This window comes from Ceratotherium simum, chromosome 29 (genome assembly GCF_057802395.1).
Source record: "Ceratotherium simum simum isolate JZ-2026a chromosome 29, ASM5780239v1, whole genome shotgun sequence".
NCBI lineage: Eukaryota > Metazoa > Chordata > Mammalia > Perissodactyla > Rhinocerotidae > Ceratotherium > Ceratotherium simum.
This window is the reverse complement of record NC_141928.1, coordinates 6,671,135-6,688,067: the sequence shown is the minus strand read 5'-3', so window position 1 is coordinate 6,688,067 and position 16,933 is coordinate 6,671,135. Positions and strand designations below refer to the sequence as shown.

The following is a 16,933-nucleotide window of genomic DNA, read 5'->3' as shown; positions in this document are numbered from 1 at the left end:
GGATAAATGATTCTCAATCCGTTGTTTGCCGTTACTCGATTTCTAGAGCCCTGAAATAGTTGGTTTTGACAATTTTGTCGGGTTTTGTACTTTTTGCGGGGAGCTGATTTGCTGGCCTCTTCACTCAGCCACAGCTGAAGTCTTGTTCTTGCTTATTTTTGACCTTTATTTCAGTGGAATCATATCGTATGTGCTCTTGTGTCAGGCTTCTCTTGCACAACGTTGTGTGTGAGATTGCTCGTGGAATGAGTGTATTCATTCTCGTTGCTGTATGGATTTCCACTATGTGGATGTACCACAATTTGTTTATGGATTCCACTGTAGGTCAGTCTCTAGTTGGGGCAATTATGAGCAATGCTGCTGTGACATTCTTAGCCATGTCTTTTGGTGAACACGCATACACATTTCTGCTAGGGTACTGAACCAGGAGCAGAATTGCTGAGACACACAGTACACAGATGTTCAACTTGAGGAGATACTGGCTGTGGTAGGCTGATACACAGCTCCCAAACATATGACCACATACTAATCTTCAGGACCTGTGAATGTTATCTCATTTGGAAAAAGGATCTTTGCAGACGTGATTGAGTTAAGGATCTTGAGATGAGGTTACCTTGGATTGTCTTGGTGGGCCCTAAAGGCTACCACAAGTGTTCTTATAAGAAAGGCAGAGGGAGATTAGACGGAGAGAGAGAGAAAGAAAAAGAAGGAGGCAATGTGAAGATGGAGGCAGAGAATGGCGTGATGCAGTCTCAAGCCAAGGAATGCTAGAAGCCACCAGAAGCTGCAAGAAGCAAGGAACAAACTGTCCCCTGGAGTCTCTGGAGGGATCACAGCACCTTGACTTTAGCCCCAGGAAACAACTTACATTGGATTTCTGGCCTCCAGAACCGTGAGAGAATACATGTTTGCTGTTTTAAGCCACCAAGTGTTGTAACTGAACTCAACGGGTTCATCTCTTGGTGAGCGCGGAGCTGAAAAGCACAACCGCGGCAGGAGTAGGTGAAGAAAAGGTTTATTGCTTGCACAAGCAATGGAGAACACGGGGATAGCTCCCAAAAGCAGTGTCTCCCCGAGCTCAGCGCTGATGGAGAGTTTATCCACAGGAGGGCAGAGGGTAACAGGTTTATTTGTAACAACTGTGTAACAACTGTGCTCATTCAGGGCACATGCGTAGTAAGTAAACATGCTACTGCATACATCCTGTGATCTGAAAATGGCTGCTTGGGCCCTCCCAGAGGAGGAGAATTTAAGATGCTAATGAGTTTAAGGTAACTTGAGGATGCTTGGAGCTGGAGCATTTTGCAGGTGTCTCGGGCAAGCGTGTGAGTTTCTCTGCAACATAGCAACATCTGCAAAACAGAACACATAGTTTCTTCTTGTCCAAAAAACATTTGACAGACCATGTTAGTTATTGACTAGATCCTCAGTAAGACTTTTTTTTTGCCTGGTTCCCTGGTCACAGTTTGTAGCCATTTGTTACAGCAGCCACAGGAAACTAATACCCTGGCAGACAGTTTTCCAGTGGTTGTACCATTTTGTACTTCCACCTGCCATGTGTGAGAGCTCTGCTCGCCTCACATCCTCACCAGCACTGGGCATTTTCCATCTTTTTCATTTTAGCCATTCTGGAGGATCTGTAGTAGTAAGTGGACAGGAATTATCATCTTCCAGACGATAAAACTGAGGGTCAAGGAGTGACCTGGTCAGAATCACTCACCAGTGAGTGACAGAGCCCACGTCTGCCCATTTCATCTGGCACCAAGTAGAGGCAGTTCTGGCAAGTGTCACCTCTTCATTGGAAACAAGCTAGATGTCCTATATAATAGGGATGTGGTTAAGAAAATCAGAATAGATCCCAACAGTGGAATACCAAGTAGCCACTAAAAATCAATATTTAATGGCATGGAAAGGTAGTTACACTCTATTGTGAAGTTAAAAAAAAAAAAAAACTGAAAGCAGCTATGTGTAATGTGGTCATTCTTTTAAGGAAACATTGTCTGCAAGGAAATACCCAGGAATGGTAATTGGTGGGAGGATCATTTGTGACTCTATTTTCTCCTTTCTGCCTCTATATTTTCTAATGTCTAGATGAATATGTACCACTTGAATACACGAAAATAATAAAATGTTCCTACAAGCTGCCCTGGGCTTCCCACAGGTGCCCCGGTGCTCCAGGTGGAGCCCCAGGATGTGACAGTGAGATCTGGAGATGATGTGGCCCTGCGGTGCCAGGCCACAGGAGAGCCGGTGCCCACGGTGGAGTGGCTGCGTGCGGGCCAGCCCTTGCGGGCCAGCGGGCGGCTCCGGACCCTGCCGGACGGGAGCCTGTGGCTGGAGCGAGTGGAGGCTGGGGACGCGGGCGCGTACGAATGCGTCGCTCACAACCTCCTGGGCTCTGCCACAGCCCGGGCGTTCCTGGTCGTGAGAGGTATGGGGCGTCCCTGCCCAGACCTTCGTGGACAGAGGCGGGATCTCCTGCACAATGGGGACGTGTGTGTTGTTTGGGGGGTCCTGCCCCACTGCCCTCCTGATTCCCAGACTCTTCTCTTTGCTTAGAGTCGCAAACTCAGAATGAGCCAGCTGGGAGGGCCTTATGATCACCTCGACTACCCTGCCCTTTACAGTTGGGGAAACTGAGGCTCTGAGATGCTAGGAGTTTGCCGCTCGTCTTGGACAGGGGACCGTGGCTCTTCCAGTTTACCTGGTGCAGACACGTGTCCTCCCTTTGGATGCTCCACAGCCCTGGGAAGTAGGCAGAATAAAACGAGGGCATCCGTGGTGCCCATCCGTGGTTGCTGTGAAAAGTCTGTGAATTAGTGCTTGTCCTCAGCTTTCCCTGGCCATGGTAGGTGGTCTCCTCAGTCAGCTCCCTTCTCCCTGGACTCAGACCCAACTTTAAAATTGAGAAAAGGACTATCTTGAGAAACCCCAGTAAAATCACTCGGACTGCATAATGGAAAGTCACTGAATATTATTTCTGTGCCTCTGTAGTAAATACTCCATATTTGTGGCTTTGTGTTGCCGTCCCCGTCCATGGCAGACATGGCTAATCAATCAGCGCACACAATGTCAGATTCCTTCTCCGTAGAGCACTTCTCCATGCAGCACCTCTGGACTAAGTGGAATTGGGACTTGACACTTTGACACTTGAAAAGCTACTTGAAACCCACTGCCAACCACCTGTGGGACCCTTTCTGGCCCCTGGTCTGATCTCCTGCAGGCATGGGTGGAACACCAACACACACAGCTCTGAAAATTCAGTGGTTCTCTGACACCCAGCCACAGATGCTGTCTCTGGGGGCAGCTTCAGGTCTGAGCAGACCCTCCCTGTATTTCAGAGCTTGGTGAAGCCCTCAGCCCAAAGCAGAGGGCTCTGCACACAGCCTCTATATGAGTTTCCCAGGGCTGCCATAACAAAGTACCACGAACTGGGGGGCTTAAACAACAGAGATTTATTGTCTCACAGTTCTGGAGGCTGGAAATCTAAGATCAAGGTGTCAGCAGGGTTGGTTCCTTCTGAGGTCTGTGATATGCCCCTCCCCTAGTCTCTGGTGGTTTGCTGGCCATCTTTGGCGTTCCTTGGCCTGTAGGAGCATCACCCTTCGTGTTCTCTGTCTTCGTGTTCATGTGGCCTTCTCCCTGGGCGCGTGTCTCTCAATTTCCCCTTCATGTAAGGACACCAGTCATGTTAGGCTAGCGCCCACCCTAATGACCTCATGGTCACCTCTGTACCGACTCCACCTTCAAATACAGTCACAGTCTGAGGTCTGGGGATCCAGACTTCAACGTATCTTTTTTGGGAACGCAATTGACCCCAAAACAGCCTCCTTACTTTTTTAATGGAAACAACTTTTTTTTTTTAACCTCCTATATGCTAATTGTAGAAAGGCCAGATAATTTAGAAAAATCTGTAAAGAAAAAAGTAATTGTCGACTATCTCGCACACTTCAATTACCAGGCATAGCTGAGGCGATTATTTGGGGTGTATCCTTCTACACTTTCTTCTCTAAATGTAAAGAGAGAGACTTGTTTCTTTTCACAAATGAGGTCGAATTTGCAGGTTATCTTTGCAACCTGCCATGTTTACTTTCTCTCGGACACCATCCATGACGATCAGCCTCATCCACGTTTTCCTCAATGGTTTCATATCATTCCATAGGAACGTTTTTTAAACTTAATTGCTGTTGGTTTTGTTAAATAAGCAACAGGTTTTTTCCAGTTTCCCCTCCGAAAACTGCACTGGAGTGCACATCTTCATGTGCTGGCCTGAACATTTCTATAGGATAAATTCCTTCGAGGGGCATTGCTAGGTAAAGGTATTCCAAGGTTTTGAGGTCCTAACGATGAGCTTGTCTTCTCTCCCTCTTTTCCCATCAGCCGGGGGCCCATCCTGGCCATGTGGATGCCGCGTGGCCCGTGTCTGAGAAAGGCAGTGACAGTGGCTTGTCATTCCTGGCCTCCAATTTCCTAAGCTGCTGGGGCCACACTGCTGCCTTCTTACCTGCAGCTCCTGACTCCTTCCTCATCCCCTTATTGCAAGGCTAGGGGTAGGTCCCTGGCCTTCTCCTGTCCCTCCCATAATCCTGGGAGCTGCAGATACGCAGGAGACATCCCAGATGGGCATCAAATCTCATCAAACCCCGGCTTTGGGCTGCGGGAAATGACACTGCTTCCTGGAATCTGAAATTCACCAGCCCCCTGATTCACCCATCTAGGGTCCTGGCGGCGGAGTGTTTTATGTTGTTTTTTTTGTCAGATCATAGGCAATTTGTTGTTAATTTCCCCCGAGAGCTGGTGAGCAGAGAGGCAGGCTAGCTTCTGTCTCTTGCCCCCTGGAATCCAAATGAGACAGCTGGTCCATTAGCCAGAGGAAGCACCGCCTGTGGCCGCACCATCCATTTGATTAGCGCTGAAGAGCATCTGCTCGCGGACTGCCTGGCGGCTGCTAGAAATCCGACCCACCGAAGCCAGGCCAGCTGCAGGGCACCTGGAGCCAGGGCCACTGATGGAATGGGGGATGTTCGGGTGGCGGCATTCAGTTCCTGGCTTGGTGCCCTGCCTCTCAGCCCTGGCTCCTCCAGCCTGCCAGGCCCCGCCATCTTGGGCTCCTGGCGTCTTAGAACCCAACAGGTCTTTGGCGCATCTGTGGTCCCATCTCCTCATTTTATAGATAAGCCAACTCAAGTGTGGCTTGGGGGCCTGACTTGCCCAGGTTTCCGGAAAGGCGACGGCAGAGCCAGAATTAGAAGCCGGCGCGGTCCCAGTGCGGTGCTCCTCTGAAAAGCCTCCCTCCTCTCTCAGAGCCAGGACCCCCTGGGTGTTGTGTCTGTCACCCATTAGCTGTGTGCCCTTGGGCAAGTTACTTCACCTCTCTGAGCTTCAGTTTACCCCTTCGTGAAATGGGTAACAGTACCTGCTTAAACTGAGGGCACGGGAGCAGACAGTGTCACTGTCGTTCTCTGCCTTCCTCACAGGGGAGCCGCGGGGGAGCCGGGGCAGCATGATCGGGGTGATCAATGGCCAGGAATTTGGCGTGGCTGCCCTCAACACCAGCGTGCAACAGGAGGCACGTTCTGGGGTCACCACTATCCAGAGCAGCATCAGCCACATCCCCGTGAGTGTGGGTAAGTGGGGGCCAGAGGGTCTCCTGCATCTGGGGACCCTCCAACGCGTGCCAGACCCAGGAGGAGGCAAAGCCTGTGTTCCGAGGCCTGAGTCCCAGAGGAAATCAAGCACCACTGAGAGCTGAGTCCATGCCAAAGTGGGTTTAGGGGCAGGCCACTTCCCCCACACCCCACAATCCCCAACAAAACAGAATGACAGCCTTTAAAATCCAACCAAGAGGGGCCGGTCCGGTGGCACAGCGGTTAAGTTTGCGCGTTCCACTTTGGCAGCCCGGGGTTTGCGGGTTTGGATCCTGGGCACGGACCTACTCATGGCTCATCCAGCCATGCTGAGGCCGTGTCCCACAGGGAAGAGCTACAACTCCACAACTATGATACACAACTACATACTGGGGCTTTGCGGGGAAAAAAAAAGAAAAAGGGGAAGATTGGCAACAGATGTTAGCACAAGACCAATCTTCCTCAAAAAAAAATTGCAATTTCCTGTATTGTTTAAAAAAAAAAAAATCTGACTGAGAGAGTGTGAGATGGTCAGGTCGTGTGAATGCAGAGTCAGATGATGATTTGAAACCACCGATGGCAGCGTGAGGATTTTTCCACTGTGAAGACAAGAGCCGATAGAGAAGTGAAGTGATTACCAGTAACGTTAAGGGACGCAGGCAGGAGGGCACAGAAAGGGAGAAATGTGGAGGATAAATTAGCTAGAGAGTGGAGAACCAAGAAATGTCCACTTTCAAACAGATTCATAAACTAGTGTGTCCTAAGCAAATGGAATGTTCTGGAGGGATGCTGCGGACCAGATGGAATGGACCCTGCTGTCTTGCCCTTTCCAGGGGACCCTGTGTCCCCTCACGAGGGTCCAGAGCAGGGAGAGGGCAGTGCGGACGGGTCTTTGCTAAAAGCACCTCCTGCCCTTGACCGCAGGCCTGTGTGAATGTGGGGTCGGGGGACCTTGGCTAGGGGTCACTCTGGGCTGGCTGTCCGCAGAGAGCGGATGAAGCGAGACGCTGCCCAGACGTGGCTGCTGCTTCCAGCTGCAGGAGCAGGAGTCCCGGAGAAGCATCTGGCCCCAAGCTGGGTGGGTCAGCTCTGTTTAGGGGAAACAGAGGCACAGAGAGGTAGAGAAGGTTCTGCTCCCACGCCCCTGGCCCGGCTGGCTCCCGGGAACATTGCTCTTCATCCCCTCTTCCGGGCCGGCAGCTGGGCTGAGAAGCTGGAACATCCCTGACCCAAGCGAGCGGGGTTTCCCCTTCCCCCGTCCATGCCTCCGCCTGCCCTGAGAGGAGGCCTGGGCATCACGTGAAGGTCTGAGAATCCACGTCCAGGGTTGTTTTTTGACTCTCTTTCAAAGTCAATGATTTAGAAGAATCCGTCCTCTCCCAGACTCTTCTGGAAGTGTCTGCGAGCTAGGGGACTTGGCTGATTTTCAGCTCAGTCCAGCACATAGGTGGTGGCGGTCTGTGCAGTCCCAGGCTGTATGGTGGCCCAGTAGCCCTCCATATTTGTTGAATTGCGTCACATATCAACAAGTTACCTGCACTTCTTTGTATAAATCTATTTGATTAATTTTGCAACTACTCCATGAAGTAGATATTTATCTTTGCCACTTCCCAGGTTCTGATCCAATGACGGACCCAGGTAATCACAGAGCTAGGCCTGGGCATGGAGGGAAGGGGTCAATCTCTCTGGGGGGTAATAGAGAGCCATAGAGGGACCTTGAGCAGGAGAGTGGCTGCTCTGAGGACCAAGCCCTAACCTGGACTCTGCGCCCCGACCCGTCCAGGGCCTCTGATGCGGGTACTCGTGGTCACCATCGCCCCCATCTACTGGGCCCTGGCTGGAGAGAGTGGAGACGCCCTGAACGGCCACTCCCTGACCGGGGGCAGCTTCCAGCAGGAGTCGCACGTGGAGTTTGCCACAGGTGAGCAGGGGCTCCCCCGAGGTGGGCCGGGTGGGGCTGAGGCCTGAGCCCAGAGCCTCTCCCCGTGGTGACTCCAGGCTGGGCGGGCATGGATTGTAGGGGAGCTGCTCACGATGACCCAGGTGGCCCGGGGCCTGGATCCCGACGGCCTCCTGCTCCTCGACGTGATGGTCAGTGGCGTGGTTCCCGAGAGCCTAGCTGACGCAGATCTTCAAATGCAGGTGGGAGGCAAGCCCCAGGATGTGCAGATGGGGTGCGTGAGAGAGAATGGGTGTTCTGCCTGAAACCAGCCCCTAGCAGCCGGGCCCACTTTCCTTCCTGACACCCGAGCAGGGGCTGGAGCGTGGCCTGGCCTGGACTTACGGGAGGTCCAGCTGCCCAGTGGACGGATGCTCTAGGCCCTGCCCCTCGGGAACAGGTGTTCTCCTCATTCCATAGACAAGAACGCCCAGGGGAGGTGACCTGCCCCGTGGTGCCCAGCCGGTTGGAGGAGGAGCTGAGAAGCCCACCAGCTCTCCTCCCCCAGCACCCCTAGCCCCTTGCGTGGGGGCTGAGGGTCCCAGGCCGCTTGGAAGTTGAAATCCCAGATGTTCTTCCCTCCTCCTCCAGGACTTCCAGGAGCGCTACGTGCAGACGGGGCCCGGCCGGCTCTTTGTGGGCTCCACGCAGCGCTTCCTGCACGACAGCCTCCCCGCGCTCCTGCGCTGCAACCACAGCGTCCAGTACGACGCGGCCCGGGGCCCCCAGCCCCAGCTGGTGCAGCACCTGCAGGCCTCGGCCATCAGCTCCACCTTCGACCCCGAGGCCGAGGCCCTGCGCTTCCGGCTCACCACCGCCCTGCAGGCTGGTGAGGCCCCCATCCTTTGTCTCCACCCCCACTGCCCCGGCTCAAAATCTGCCAGGGGCCCCGACTGCACCTGGCTGAGAGCCGAGATGACACCCCAGCCCTGCATCCGCTGACCGTGGACCAGAGATTCGGGACTGAGACGGCTCATCTCCTTGTCTGCCCATCTCCAGTCTGTCCTTGCTCCCGTCCAGCCGTCCACACCCCCAGCAGGGACACTGCTCCTCAGGCCACTCCTGTTCAAACCCTCCGGAGCCTTACCAGGGCCCCTAATAAAGGTCCAACCCCCAGGCTGATGTCCAGGACTTGAGCCACACTCCACCCTCTTCTCAAGGGTGCCTACATCAGAGGCCCCACGCAGGGGGCCGGGGGCCACTGTGGGAACTCCTGGAGACCCACATGAACATGCCATACATTCTCAACCGATGGATGCTAAAGATACACCCGTTACCGTAATTTGAGGTCCCAGTGTGTTTTAACATTGAACCTGGGACGGTGGTAAGAGCATAGCTTGAGGTCAGGCAGGTCCTGATTCAAACCCAGCCACACCGCTTGCCGGCTGCGGGACCTTGGGGGCAATCCCCAGGCCCTCTCTGAGCCTCAGTGTTCCCGTCTGTAAAATGGGCATGACACGGCCCACCTCGCAGGGTGTCGGGAGTAGAGGTGCTTCTCTGAAACCCTCCCCTGGCCCCCCGTGACTGCCTTATCGGGGGGCTGTCCTTACAATGACTCAGGCAGTCTGGTCTCCTTCCATCTCCAGAACACAGTCTGCCCCCACCCCTGCCCCCGTTAGATGCTGTCATTTGCCATGCTGCGTGCTCTCCGTGCATGGCTGGTGGCCGCGTCCACTCCTCTGGCTTCTCAGGAATGCGGTTTTGCACGTGTGCACCTGCAGCTGCATGCTTTTCTTTAATGATTTCTCCTGTGTCTGCTCACTTGTGATGTGGCCAGCTCACCGTGCGCCCCTCGTGCCATCACCCCAGCCAACGCTCCCCACAGGCCTGGGCTGGGAACGCGCTCGCTGCCTCACTGGGCACCAGGCCTGCTCAGGACAGGGGCTGAGCACCCTGCTGGGGAGCCCCTGCCTCACCAAGCTCGTGGGAGGGAGCTACAAGCCTGGGCTATGGCCAGGGCAGCTCTCTGTCCCCGGGCGGCCTTGGGCACAGCTGCCCTCACATCCTTAGGGCCTGTCCCCTTTGCCTTGCAGAAGAGAACGAAGTCGGCTGCCCGGAGGGCTTTGAGCTGGACGCCCAGGGAGAGTTCTGTGTGGGTGAGCACTTCCCCCGCCCAGGCGTGGACGAGGGAGGCCTCTCAGCCTGGGAGGGACGGTCTGTCCCTGCCAAGGGGCCGCAGAGCCTGTGAGTGCAGACCACCAGCTCTCCCCCAGACAGGGACGAGTGCTCGGGCGGACCCGCTCCCTGCTCCCACTCCTGCCTCAACGCGCCCGGCCGCTTCTCCTGCTCCTGCCCAGCCGGCTTTGCCCTGGCTGGGGACGACAGGACCTGCAGAGGCGAGTGGGCCCCCCGGTGGAGGGGCTTTTCTTGGACCCAGCCCAAGTGCCTGCAGGGGGTGCCGGGGTCCTGGCTAGAGGGCACAAACTTCAGGGAATGGCCTGTTCCTGAGGGCACTGGACGCCAGCCCCGGGCTCCCAATGCCCTGTTCCCACTGGGACTTCCTGCAGATGGGAGAGCTCAAGTCCTGGGGGGTGATGGGGATCCCCAAAGGCAGGCATGTGGCCACCACGTGCTCATGGCATTCACACCTGCTGAGCCTGGACACAACCTCAGAAGCTTTCCCAACACTCGGTGGTCATTTCCAGTCAACTGGAGTTGGGAGTGAGCTGACACCCATCTGCCCACCTGCTCTGCTTGTCCCCTCAATGAAGCTGCTGGATGACAAATCTGAGCCTATGGCACTGTCCAGACGCTGACCCCTCTGTCCCTGCCCCTCCCCTCTCACCAGTGGGGCCTGGCGCTGCCAAGTCTCCGTCGGGCACCAAAGGGACAGTCTGCAACCTCGTATCAGACACCACAGGCCAAGGCCCTCGGGCCCCTTGGGGTGGGCTCTGTGTTTCTGGGGGCGGGGGGGAGATGATGGAAAGAGCTAGCAGGAAGGTGGGGACCTTCACGCCAGGGGCTCCTGGGCCTGGGGACCAAAGCTGCTGGGCCAGAGTCAGGGTGGCAGGGAGGGCCTGGGGGACCTGTGTTCACACAGCCCCCTGCCCTGTGTGCCCCCAGATGTGGACGAGTGTGCGGGGGATGCCCACGTTTGCCGAGAGGGACAGCGCTGTGTGAACCTGCTCGGGTCCTACCACTGCCTCCCCGACTGTGGGCCCGGCTTCCGGGTGGCCACTGATGGAGCCGGTTGTAAAGGTGACAGTGAGGCTGTCCAAACTCTTGGGAACCCAGCGGTGCCCAGGGTTCAGCAAGGGGATGCTGTGTGTCCCTGGGACCCTGGGCCTCCAGGGAAACTGGAACTCTCTTGACGGAAGGCGCGTGGTGAGGCCAGGGGCAGAGCCTGAGTCAGCTCAGGAGGTCTGAGTCTGGCCCCGCCTGGCTGCTGGCAACCCGCATACCCTTGGACAAGTGTCTTTTCCTTTCTGGGCCTCAGGTTTCTCATCTCTTTGATGACCAGGTCCCCCTGCTACATCTGCTGCCCCTCTCCTATTCCCCCTCGTAGATCATGGCCCCGCCTAGACACAACCTCTGAATCCTTCTCAACACAGCTTCTCCAGCAGCCACTGTGTTGCAATTGGCCTTTGAGATGAAACCTAGGTGCCACCCCTGGATGGGTGACCTCTAGGGACCTCCCTGCCCCAGCATCTCTGGTGTCACGATTGTGGGTCCTCCTGGCCCCACAGGAGAAGCCATCGGTGGAGGGGGAGAGCGTGGTGGAACCTGAACTCAGAAGAGGCGGCCAGCCCGCTTCAGCGGCCCAGGGCCTTCAGGGGCCCTCCTTATAGGCCTCTCCTGCCTCGCCCTCCTTCTGCCCTCCCTTCCTTCTTTCTCACCATTTTTTGTGGCTCTTCCCGTGGACCTGGCTCCTGAGCCCTTCACATGCATGACCCAGGTTTCTCACCACGATCCCAAGAAGAGGCCCCATTCTCACCCCTCTTTACAGGCGAGGAAACTGAGGCTCAGAGAGGGAGAGTTACTTGCTCAAGGACCAAGAGATATGGCAGAGCCTGGCCCAAACCCAGACTCTCTGCTTTCAAAGCCCACCTTTCAAGTCCCTTCTTTCTTTTGGACCCAGAACCTTCTTACCTTCCAAAGCTGGTGTAATTGGGAGGGATGGTTGCAAATGCTGGCATTCACCCTGGTGGCACTGAAGCCGGAGAAGGGGACAGGGATGAGGCCCAGATGGGGAGAAGCATGGTATGCCCCTTGGGGGAGGGGCTTAGGGCTCAGCCCTGCCCCTGCCCATGCCCTGCCTCCCCAGATGTGGACGAGTGTCTGGAGCAGGCGGACGAGTGTCATTACAACCAGATCTGCGAGAACACCCCAGGCGGGCACCGCTGCGGCTGCCCCAGGGGGTACCGGCTCCAGGGCCCCGGCCTGCCCTGCCTAGGTATGGGGACACCCACCCCCTCACTGGGGCCCTGATCAGCATCCCCTGGCTCACGGGCAGGGAGTTTATGACAAGGGTGATGTTGAGTTCTGTGAATAACAAAACAGCAGCCAACACCAGCTGTGCAGCCACCATGTGCCTGGATCCGCGCTCTGCCTGCTATAGGGCACCAGACTTCATCCCCTACCCTGCAAGGTCCCCTTCCCTGGGAGCCCAGGAGAAGGAGCGGGGTGGAGAGAAGTGGGTGGGTCTCGGAGAGGCTTAGCAGGTACAATGGGCCTCAGCAGGACGCTGCAGGGAGGGGCACTGGGGACAGTAGAGTCTGGGATGAGGCTCAGAGTAGGGGAGGTTGGGGCCTCTTTGAGCCGCAGAGGCTGGAGTGGGAGAGGAGGCTGGGGTTGGTCCAGGAGAGAGAAGGCTTGGAGGCAGGTCTGCGTGCAGCAGGTGAGGAAGCTGGATTCTGGGGAAGGCCAGAGAGACGGCTGGAGCCAGGGGAGTGGCTGTGGCAAGCCCTGAACCACCCTCAGCCCCTGCCTGGCCCCACTCCTCTCCAGACATCAACGAGTGCCTGCAGCTGCCCGGGGCCTGCGCCTTCCAGTGCCACAACCTGCAGGGCGGCTACCGTTGTCTGTGCCCGCCGGGCCAGGCCCTCCTCCGTGACGGCAAGACCTGCGCCCCGCTGGAGCGGAGTGGACAAAACGTGACCACCATCAGCCACTGGGGCCCCTTGGTGCCCTGGCTGCGGCCCCGCATCCCCATCCCTGGTGGCTCCTTCCACGCCTGGGTCTCCCTCCGGCCGGGCCCCAGAGCCCTGAGCAGCGTGGGCCGGGCCTGGTGCCCGCCTGGCTTCATCCGGCAGAACGGCGTCTGCTCGGGTGAGGCCGAGCCCCAATCATCCCACCCGCTGTGTCACCTCGGGCTCCTAGCTGGGCGTGTGGGCACCACACCCATGTTCAGAAACCTGGGGTTTGGTGGTGAGCACTTTGTAGTGTATGCAGATGTCGGATTATAATGCTGTCCACCTGAAACTTATACAATAATAATAATAATAATAAAAGAAACCCAGGGCTCACAGGCAAGCAGAGTGGGTGGTGCCGGCAGATGGTTGCTTCCTCGCTATGCGGCATCTCGGAGCCCTGGCTGTGCTAATGGGCAAGGGGCTTCCAAGAGGGAGTTAGAGTCTTTTCCAAACCATTTGTCTTCAGGACACTTGGCCCAGAGGGAGGGTCTCCTGCGCAAGTGTTCCCAGGGACCCACTTTGAGAAACACCCCTTTGGTGCACAGACGTGAAGCAGTCAGGGAGGGAGGTTTTCAGGAGTGAAGGAGAACGTTCCAGGTTGACATGAGAATGTGAACAGGGACTGGTGCATAAGGGGGCAGGGAATCAGGACAGCCCCAGGACCCTGCCGAGGCTGGCAACGGGCTGCAGAGAGGCAGGGGGAGGTAGCCTCGAGGGGGGACGTGCTTCAGCATTCCCGCCTGGGAGGCGGGGTCTCTACTGGGAGCCGTGTCTCCCCCCATGCCTCAGTGAACGTGAGGTGGACAGGGCAGGGTTCCCCATCTCGCCAGCCCAGGGACTCTCCTAACCCCCAAATCCAGGGTTGGGTGGGGCAGAGCGGAGAGAAGGCCTGGCCTCCGAAGTCCGGGGCTTCCCTGGCTTGCCCGGAGCCCAGTGGGCAGGTGTGTGACCACCTGGGTGTCTGCGACTCATGGTGTATCTCTGCTCCCCCCCCCCCGCCTCCCACGCCTGGGCCAGACCTGGACGAGTGTCGGGTGAGAAACCTGTGCCAGCACGCCTGCCAAAACACGGAGGGCAGCTACCGTTGCCTCTGCCCCGCTGGCTACCGCCTCCTCCCCAGCGGCAAGAACTGCCAGGGTGAGCGGCTGCCCAGGGGTGGGCGGGGCCGCCCTCCCAGACGCCCAGGGGTCAGGGCCGGGCTTGACGGGAAGGGGCGTCTCTCACCCGGTCCACTCTCTCCGGCCTCTTCTCAACCATCTCACATGGGGGGGGGGGGCAAGGAGACGAGCTCAGGAGGGCTAAGTGACCACCCCAGACGCCCCAGCCAGGCCAGGACCACACTCCAAGCAGGAGCTAAGAGATTGCAAACAGATCTCTGAAAACAGATCGCAGCTCTGCTCTTTGTCCCAGGGGAACTCACTTCACCTCTCTGAGCCTCAGTTTCCTGCTAAATGGGGCTACCACAGTCCCCCCTAAATGGCTGGATGAGACATGTGGAGCGTGCGCACAGAGCCAGCGCTGGCAGCTGCTGCTGGTAGTAGTAGTAACGTCCTCTAGCTCTCAAGTCAGAGAGCACTTTTCCTGACGTGCTCCAGGGCTGACGCCAGTCATGCTGCCTCCCTCCCGTAAAGTGGGGATCGCACCTGCCTTGCCTGTTTCCATCCCTGGCTCTCTGTCAGGGGGTCTGCAGAGGTCCTCTGAGAAGGGTGGCGCTTCCACTGGGGCAGACATGGCTCACGGCAGAGGGCACTCTGGGTCGGAGGGCAGCTCTCAACTCTCCCAGGCTCTCCAACCAGCTCTAGGGTGCCCACCTGGGGAGACGGGGAGGTGCTAGGGGCCTGCTGCCTGGGGACAAAGGGAGAGGGGCTGCCCCCCTCACTGGTCCTCTGAAGGCATTTCCCTCCCACTTGACTGCTACCCGACCCCCTCAGCCCCATGCCTTCGCTGGTTCCTGCCTTTGGCCCTTCCCCTGTGCTCTGTCTTCACCCTCCATCTCTTCCCAACCTCCCCCGCCCAGACATCAATGAGTGCGAGGAGGATGGCATCGAGTGTGGGCCTGGCCAGATGTGCTTCAACACCCGTGGCAGCTACCAGTGTGTGGACACGCCATGTCCTGCCAACTACCGGCAGGGCTCCAGCCCCGGGTAAGGGCAGAGTTGGCCAGGGGGTGAACTGGGGCGCATTGTCTGCCAGGAGCTGAGCAGCTTACACTCTGGCTCTTGTATGTCCAGACCCCCTCCTCCTGGAAGGCCATGTCTCAGGCAGAGGCCCTCCTAGGGCCAATGGGGTCCACACTGCCAGAGCCTCTGGACAGGGCCTCTGTGCCCACAGGGCAGTGTGACCTCATGAAGAGCACCTTCCTGCAGCCACTCAGGGTACAAGCTCACCTGGACGCTATCGTTTACCGCATGGTGTTGCTGCTGCCAGAGCGTGGAGCACCTGGGCCCACAGAGGCTGGAGTCAGCAGAAAATTGGAGGGGGGGCTGGGAGATGGACACACAGGGACACATGGGGACACATGAACACATACATAAAACCCTGGACAAAGGAACACACACCAATACACAAACGCCACCCAGAACCCCACAGAAAACCCCAGGACTCAGACACAAACACAAAACACATTTCCTCCACACCACTCATCGTGGCTACACACACTCAAAGATGCACAGACATGGGCACCTTGGCCGCTGCGAACGGCAGCTGCAGGCATCAGGGAAAGCATCCTAGGGCAGTGACTTGTCCTGGGCCCTAAATCGGGAAGCCTAGGCTGTAGGGGGAACAGGTGCCTGGGGCGAGGCTGAGCACGTGTCTTGAGCCCCTCTCTCCCGCTGCAAGCGGTTGACTCGGCTCTGGGGCTCCAGCGGACCTGTAGGGTTTAAGTTTTATGGCCGCCCTGTGCCCGCTGGGCTGCCCTGGGGCGTGGGCTGGGAAGGTCCGCTGGCGGGACCTGCTCCGTGGGAAAGGGAGCGTCTCTGGCTTCTTCGGGCCTCAGTTTGCTGATCCCTAAAGTGGGCGAACAGTGGCGCTGGTGGAGAAGGCATTTGGGGCACGGGGAGGGGGGACGGGCAGCGCCTGGGAGAACTGCGGGGGTGGGGGCTGCGGTCTGGTTTATGCGGCCGGGCACGCTCGGGTGGCAACCGGGGGTCGGCCCGTGTGTCCCGCCCGCAGGACGTGCTTCCGGCGCTGCTCGCAGGACTGCGGCGCGGGCAGCCCCTCCACGCTGCAGTACAGGCTGCTGCCGCTGCCCCTGGGCGTGCGCGCCCACCACGACGTGGCCCGCCTCGCCGCCTTCTCCGAGGCGGGCGTCCCCGCCAACCGCACCGAGCTCAGCCTGCTCGAGCCCGACCCGCGCAGCCCGTTCGCGCTGCGGCCGCTGCGCACCGGCCTCGGCGCCGTCTACACCCGCCGCGCGCTCACCCGCGCCGGCCTCTACCGGCTCACCGTGCGCGCCGCGGCGCCGCGCCACCAGAGCGTCTTCGTCCTGCTCATCGCCGTGTCCCCCTACCCCTACTGAGGGGCGCGGCCAGCGGCAGCAGCTATTGGGCCAGCGACCTCGGGGGATGGGGGGCGCGGAGGAGCCGGCCCAGCCCCACCGCCCAGGTGGCCCTTGGCCGCACCACCTGCTGCGGCAGGCGACGTCATCCTCTCCCGCCCCTGTGCGTCAGAGAGACCTTCAGCAAACACGACCCTGCCTGCGGCCTTGACCTGAGGACCCGTGCTTCTCCTACCCCCATGAGGGTGGGCCCTGCAGCAGCCGTCTGAGGCGGCCCTTAGGTGGCAGAGCCCGCAGGCAGGGCTGGGGTGAAGCCGAAACGGGTGACCGGGTTCCTCCAGGCCTGCCCCAAGCCCCAGGGGGACCTGGGCCAGGACACAGCGCACCAGGACGCCCGAGGGGAGGGGCAGACCCTACCCTGTGGGGACGGCAGCAGCTGCCACACCCCCCACACCTGGCACAGTCATCCTGAACCCGGTGTGTGTGTGTGTGGGGGGGTGTGTGTAGACTATAAAAACGTTTGTTTTTTAACCAACTTGACTTCTTTGTCCAATTATTTTGCTTTGGTAAGAAGGGGCTTTGACTGGGAGGGAGACCACCACCCTTCTGGTCCAGGAGCACTGGAGTAAGAGTCCAGCAGCCTGCTTCATGAGTAGGGTGGCCCAGGCACCTCTCCAGGCTCATGTTCCTCATTCAGTAATGTGAATATGACAATAGGGCCTCCCCCTGCCCCACATAG

At 58.0% G+C, this 16,933-nt stretch overlaps 1 protein-coding gene across 2 annotated transcripts in view; it reads left to right on the top strand.

Moving 5' to 3' along the window:
* Window positions 1-16,215, top strand: part of HMCN2 (hemicentin 2) — a 148,851-nt gene extending 132,636 nt beyond the window's left edge. The window contains exons 86-98 of one of the 2 annotated variants that reach the window (XM_087419568.1): window positions 2,162-2,431; window positions 5,478-5,627; window positions 7,411-7,548; window positions 7,648-7,769; window positions 8,158-8,395; window positions 9,600-9,662; window positions 9,780-9,902; window positions 10,630-10,764; window positions 11,831-11,959; window positions 12,514-12,834; window positions 13,716-13,835; window positions 14,716-14,842; window positions 15,870-16,215. In XM_087419568.1, the coding sequence (XP_087275694.1) occupies window positions 2,162-2,431; window positions 5,478-5,627; window positions 7,411-7,548; window positions 7,648-7,769; window positions 8,158-8,395; window positions 9,600-9,662; window positions 9,780-9,902; window positions 10,630-10,764; window positions 11,831-11,959; window positions 12,514-12,834; window positions 13,716-13,835; window positions 14,716-14,842; window positions 15,870-16,215 (2,282 nt within the window). The remainder of the gene's footprint in view (window positions 1-2,161; window positions 2,432-5,477; window positions 5,628-7,410; window positions 7,549-7,647; window positions 7,770-8,157; window positions 8,396-9,599; window positions 9,663-9,779; window positions 9,903-10,629; window positions 10,765-11,830; window positions 11,960-12,513; window positions 12,835-13,715; window positions 13,836-14,715; window positions 14,843-15,869) is intronic. The other variant, XM_087419569.1, reaches the window with a different exon arrangement.
* The last annotated feature ends 718 nt before the right edge of the window (window positions 16,216-16,933 follow it).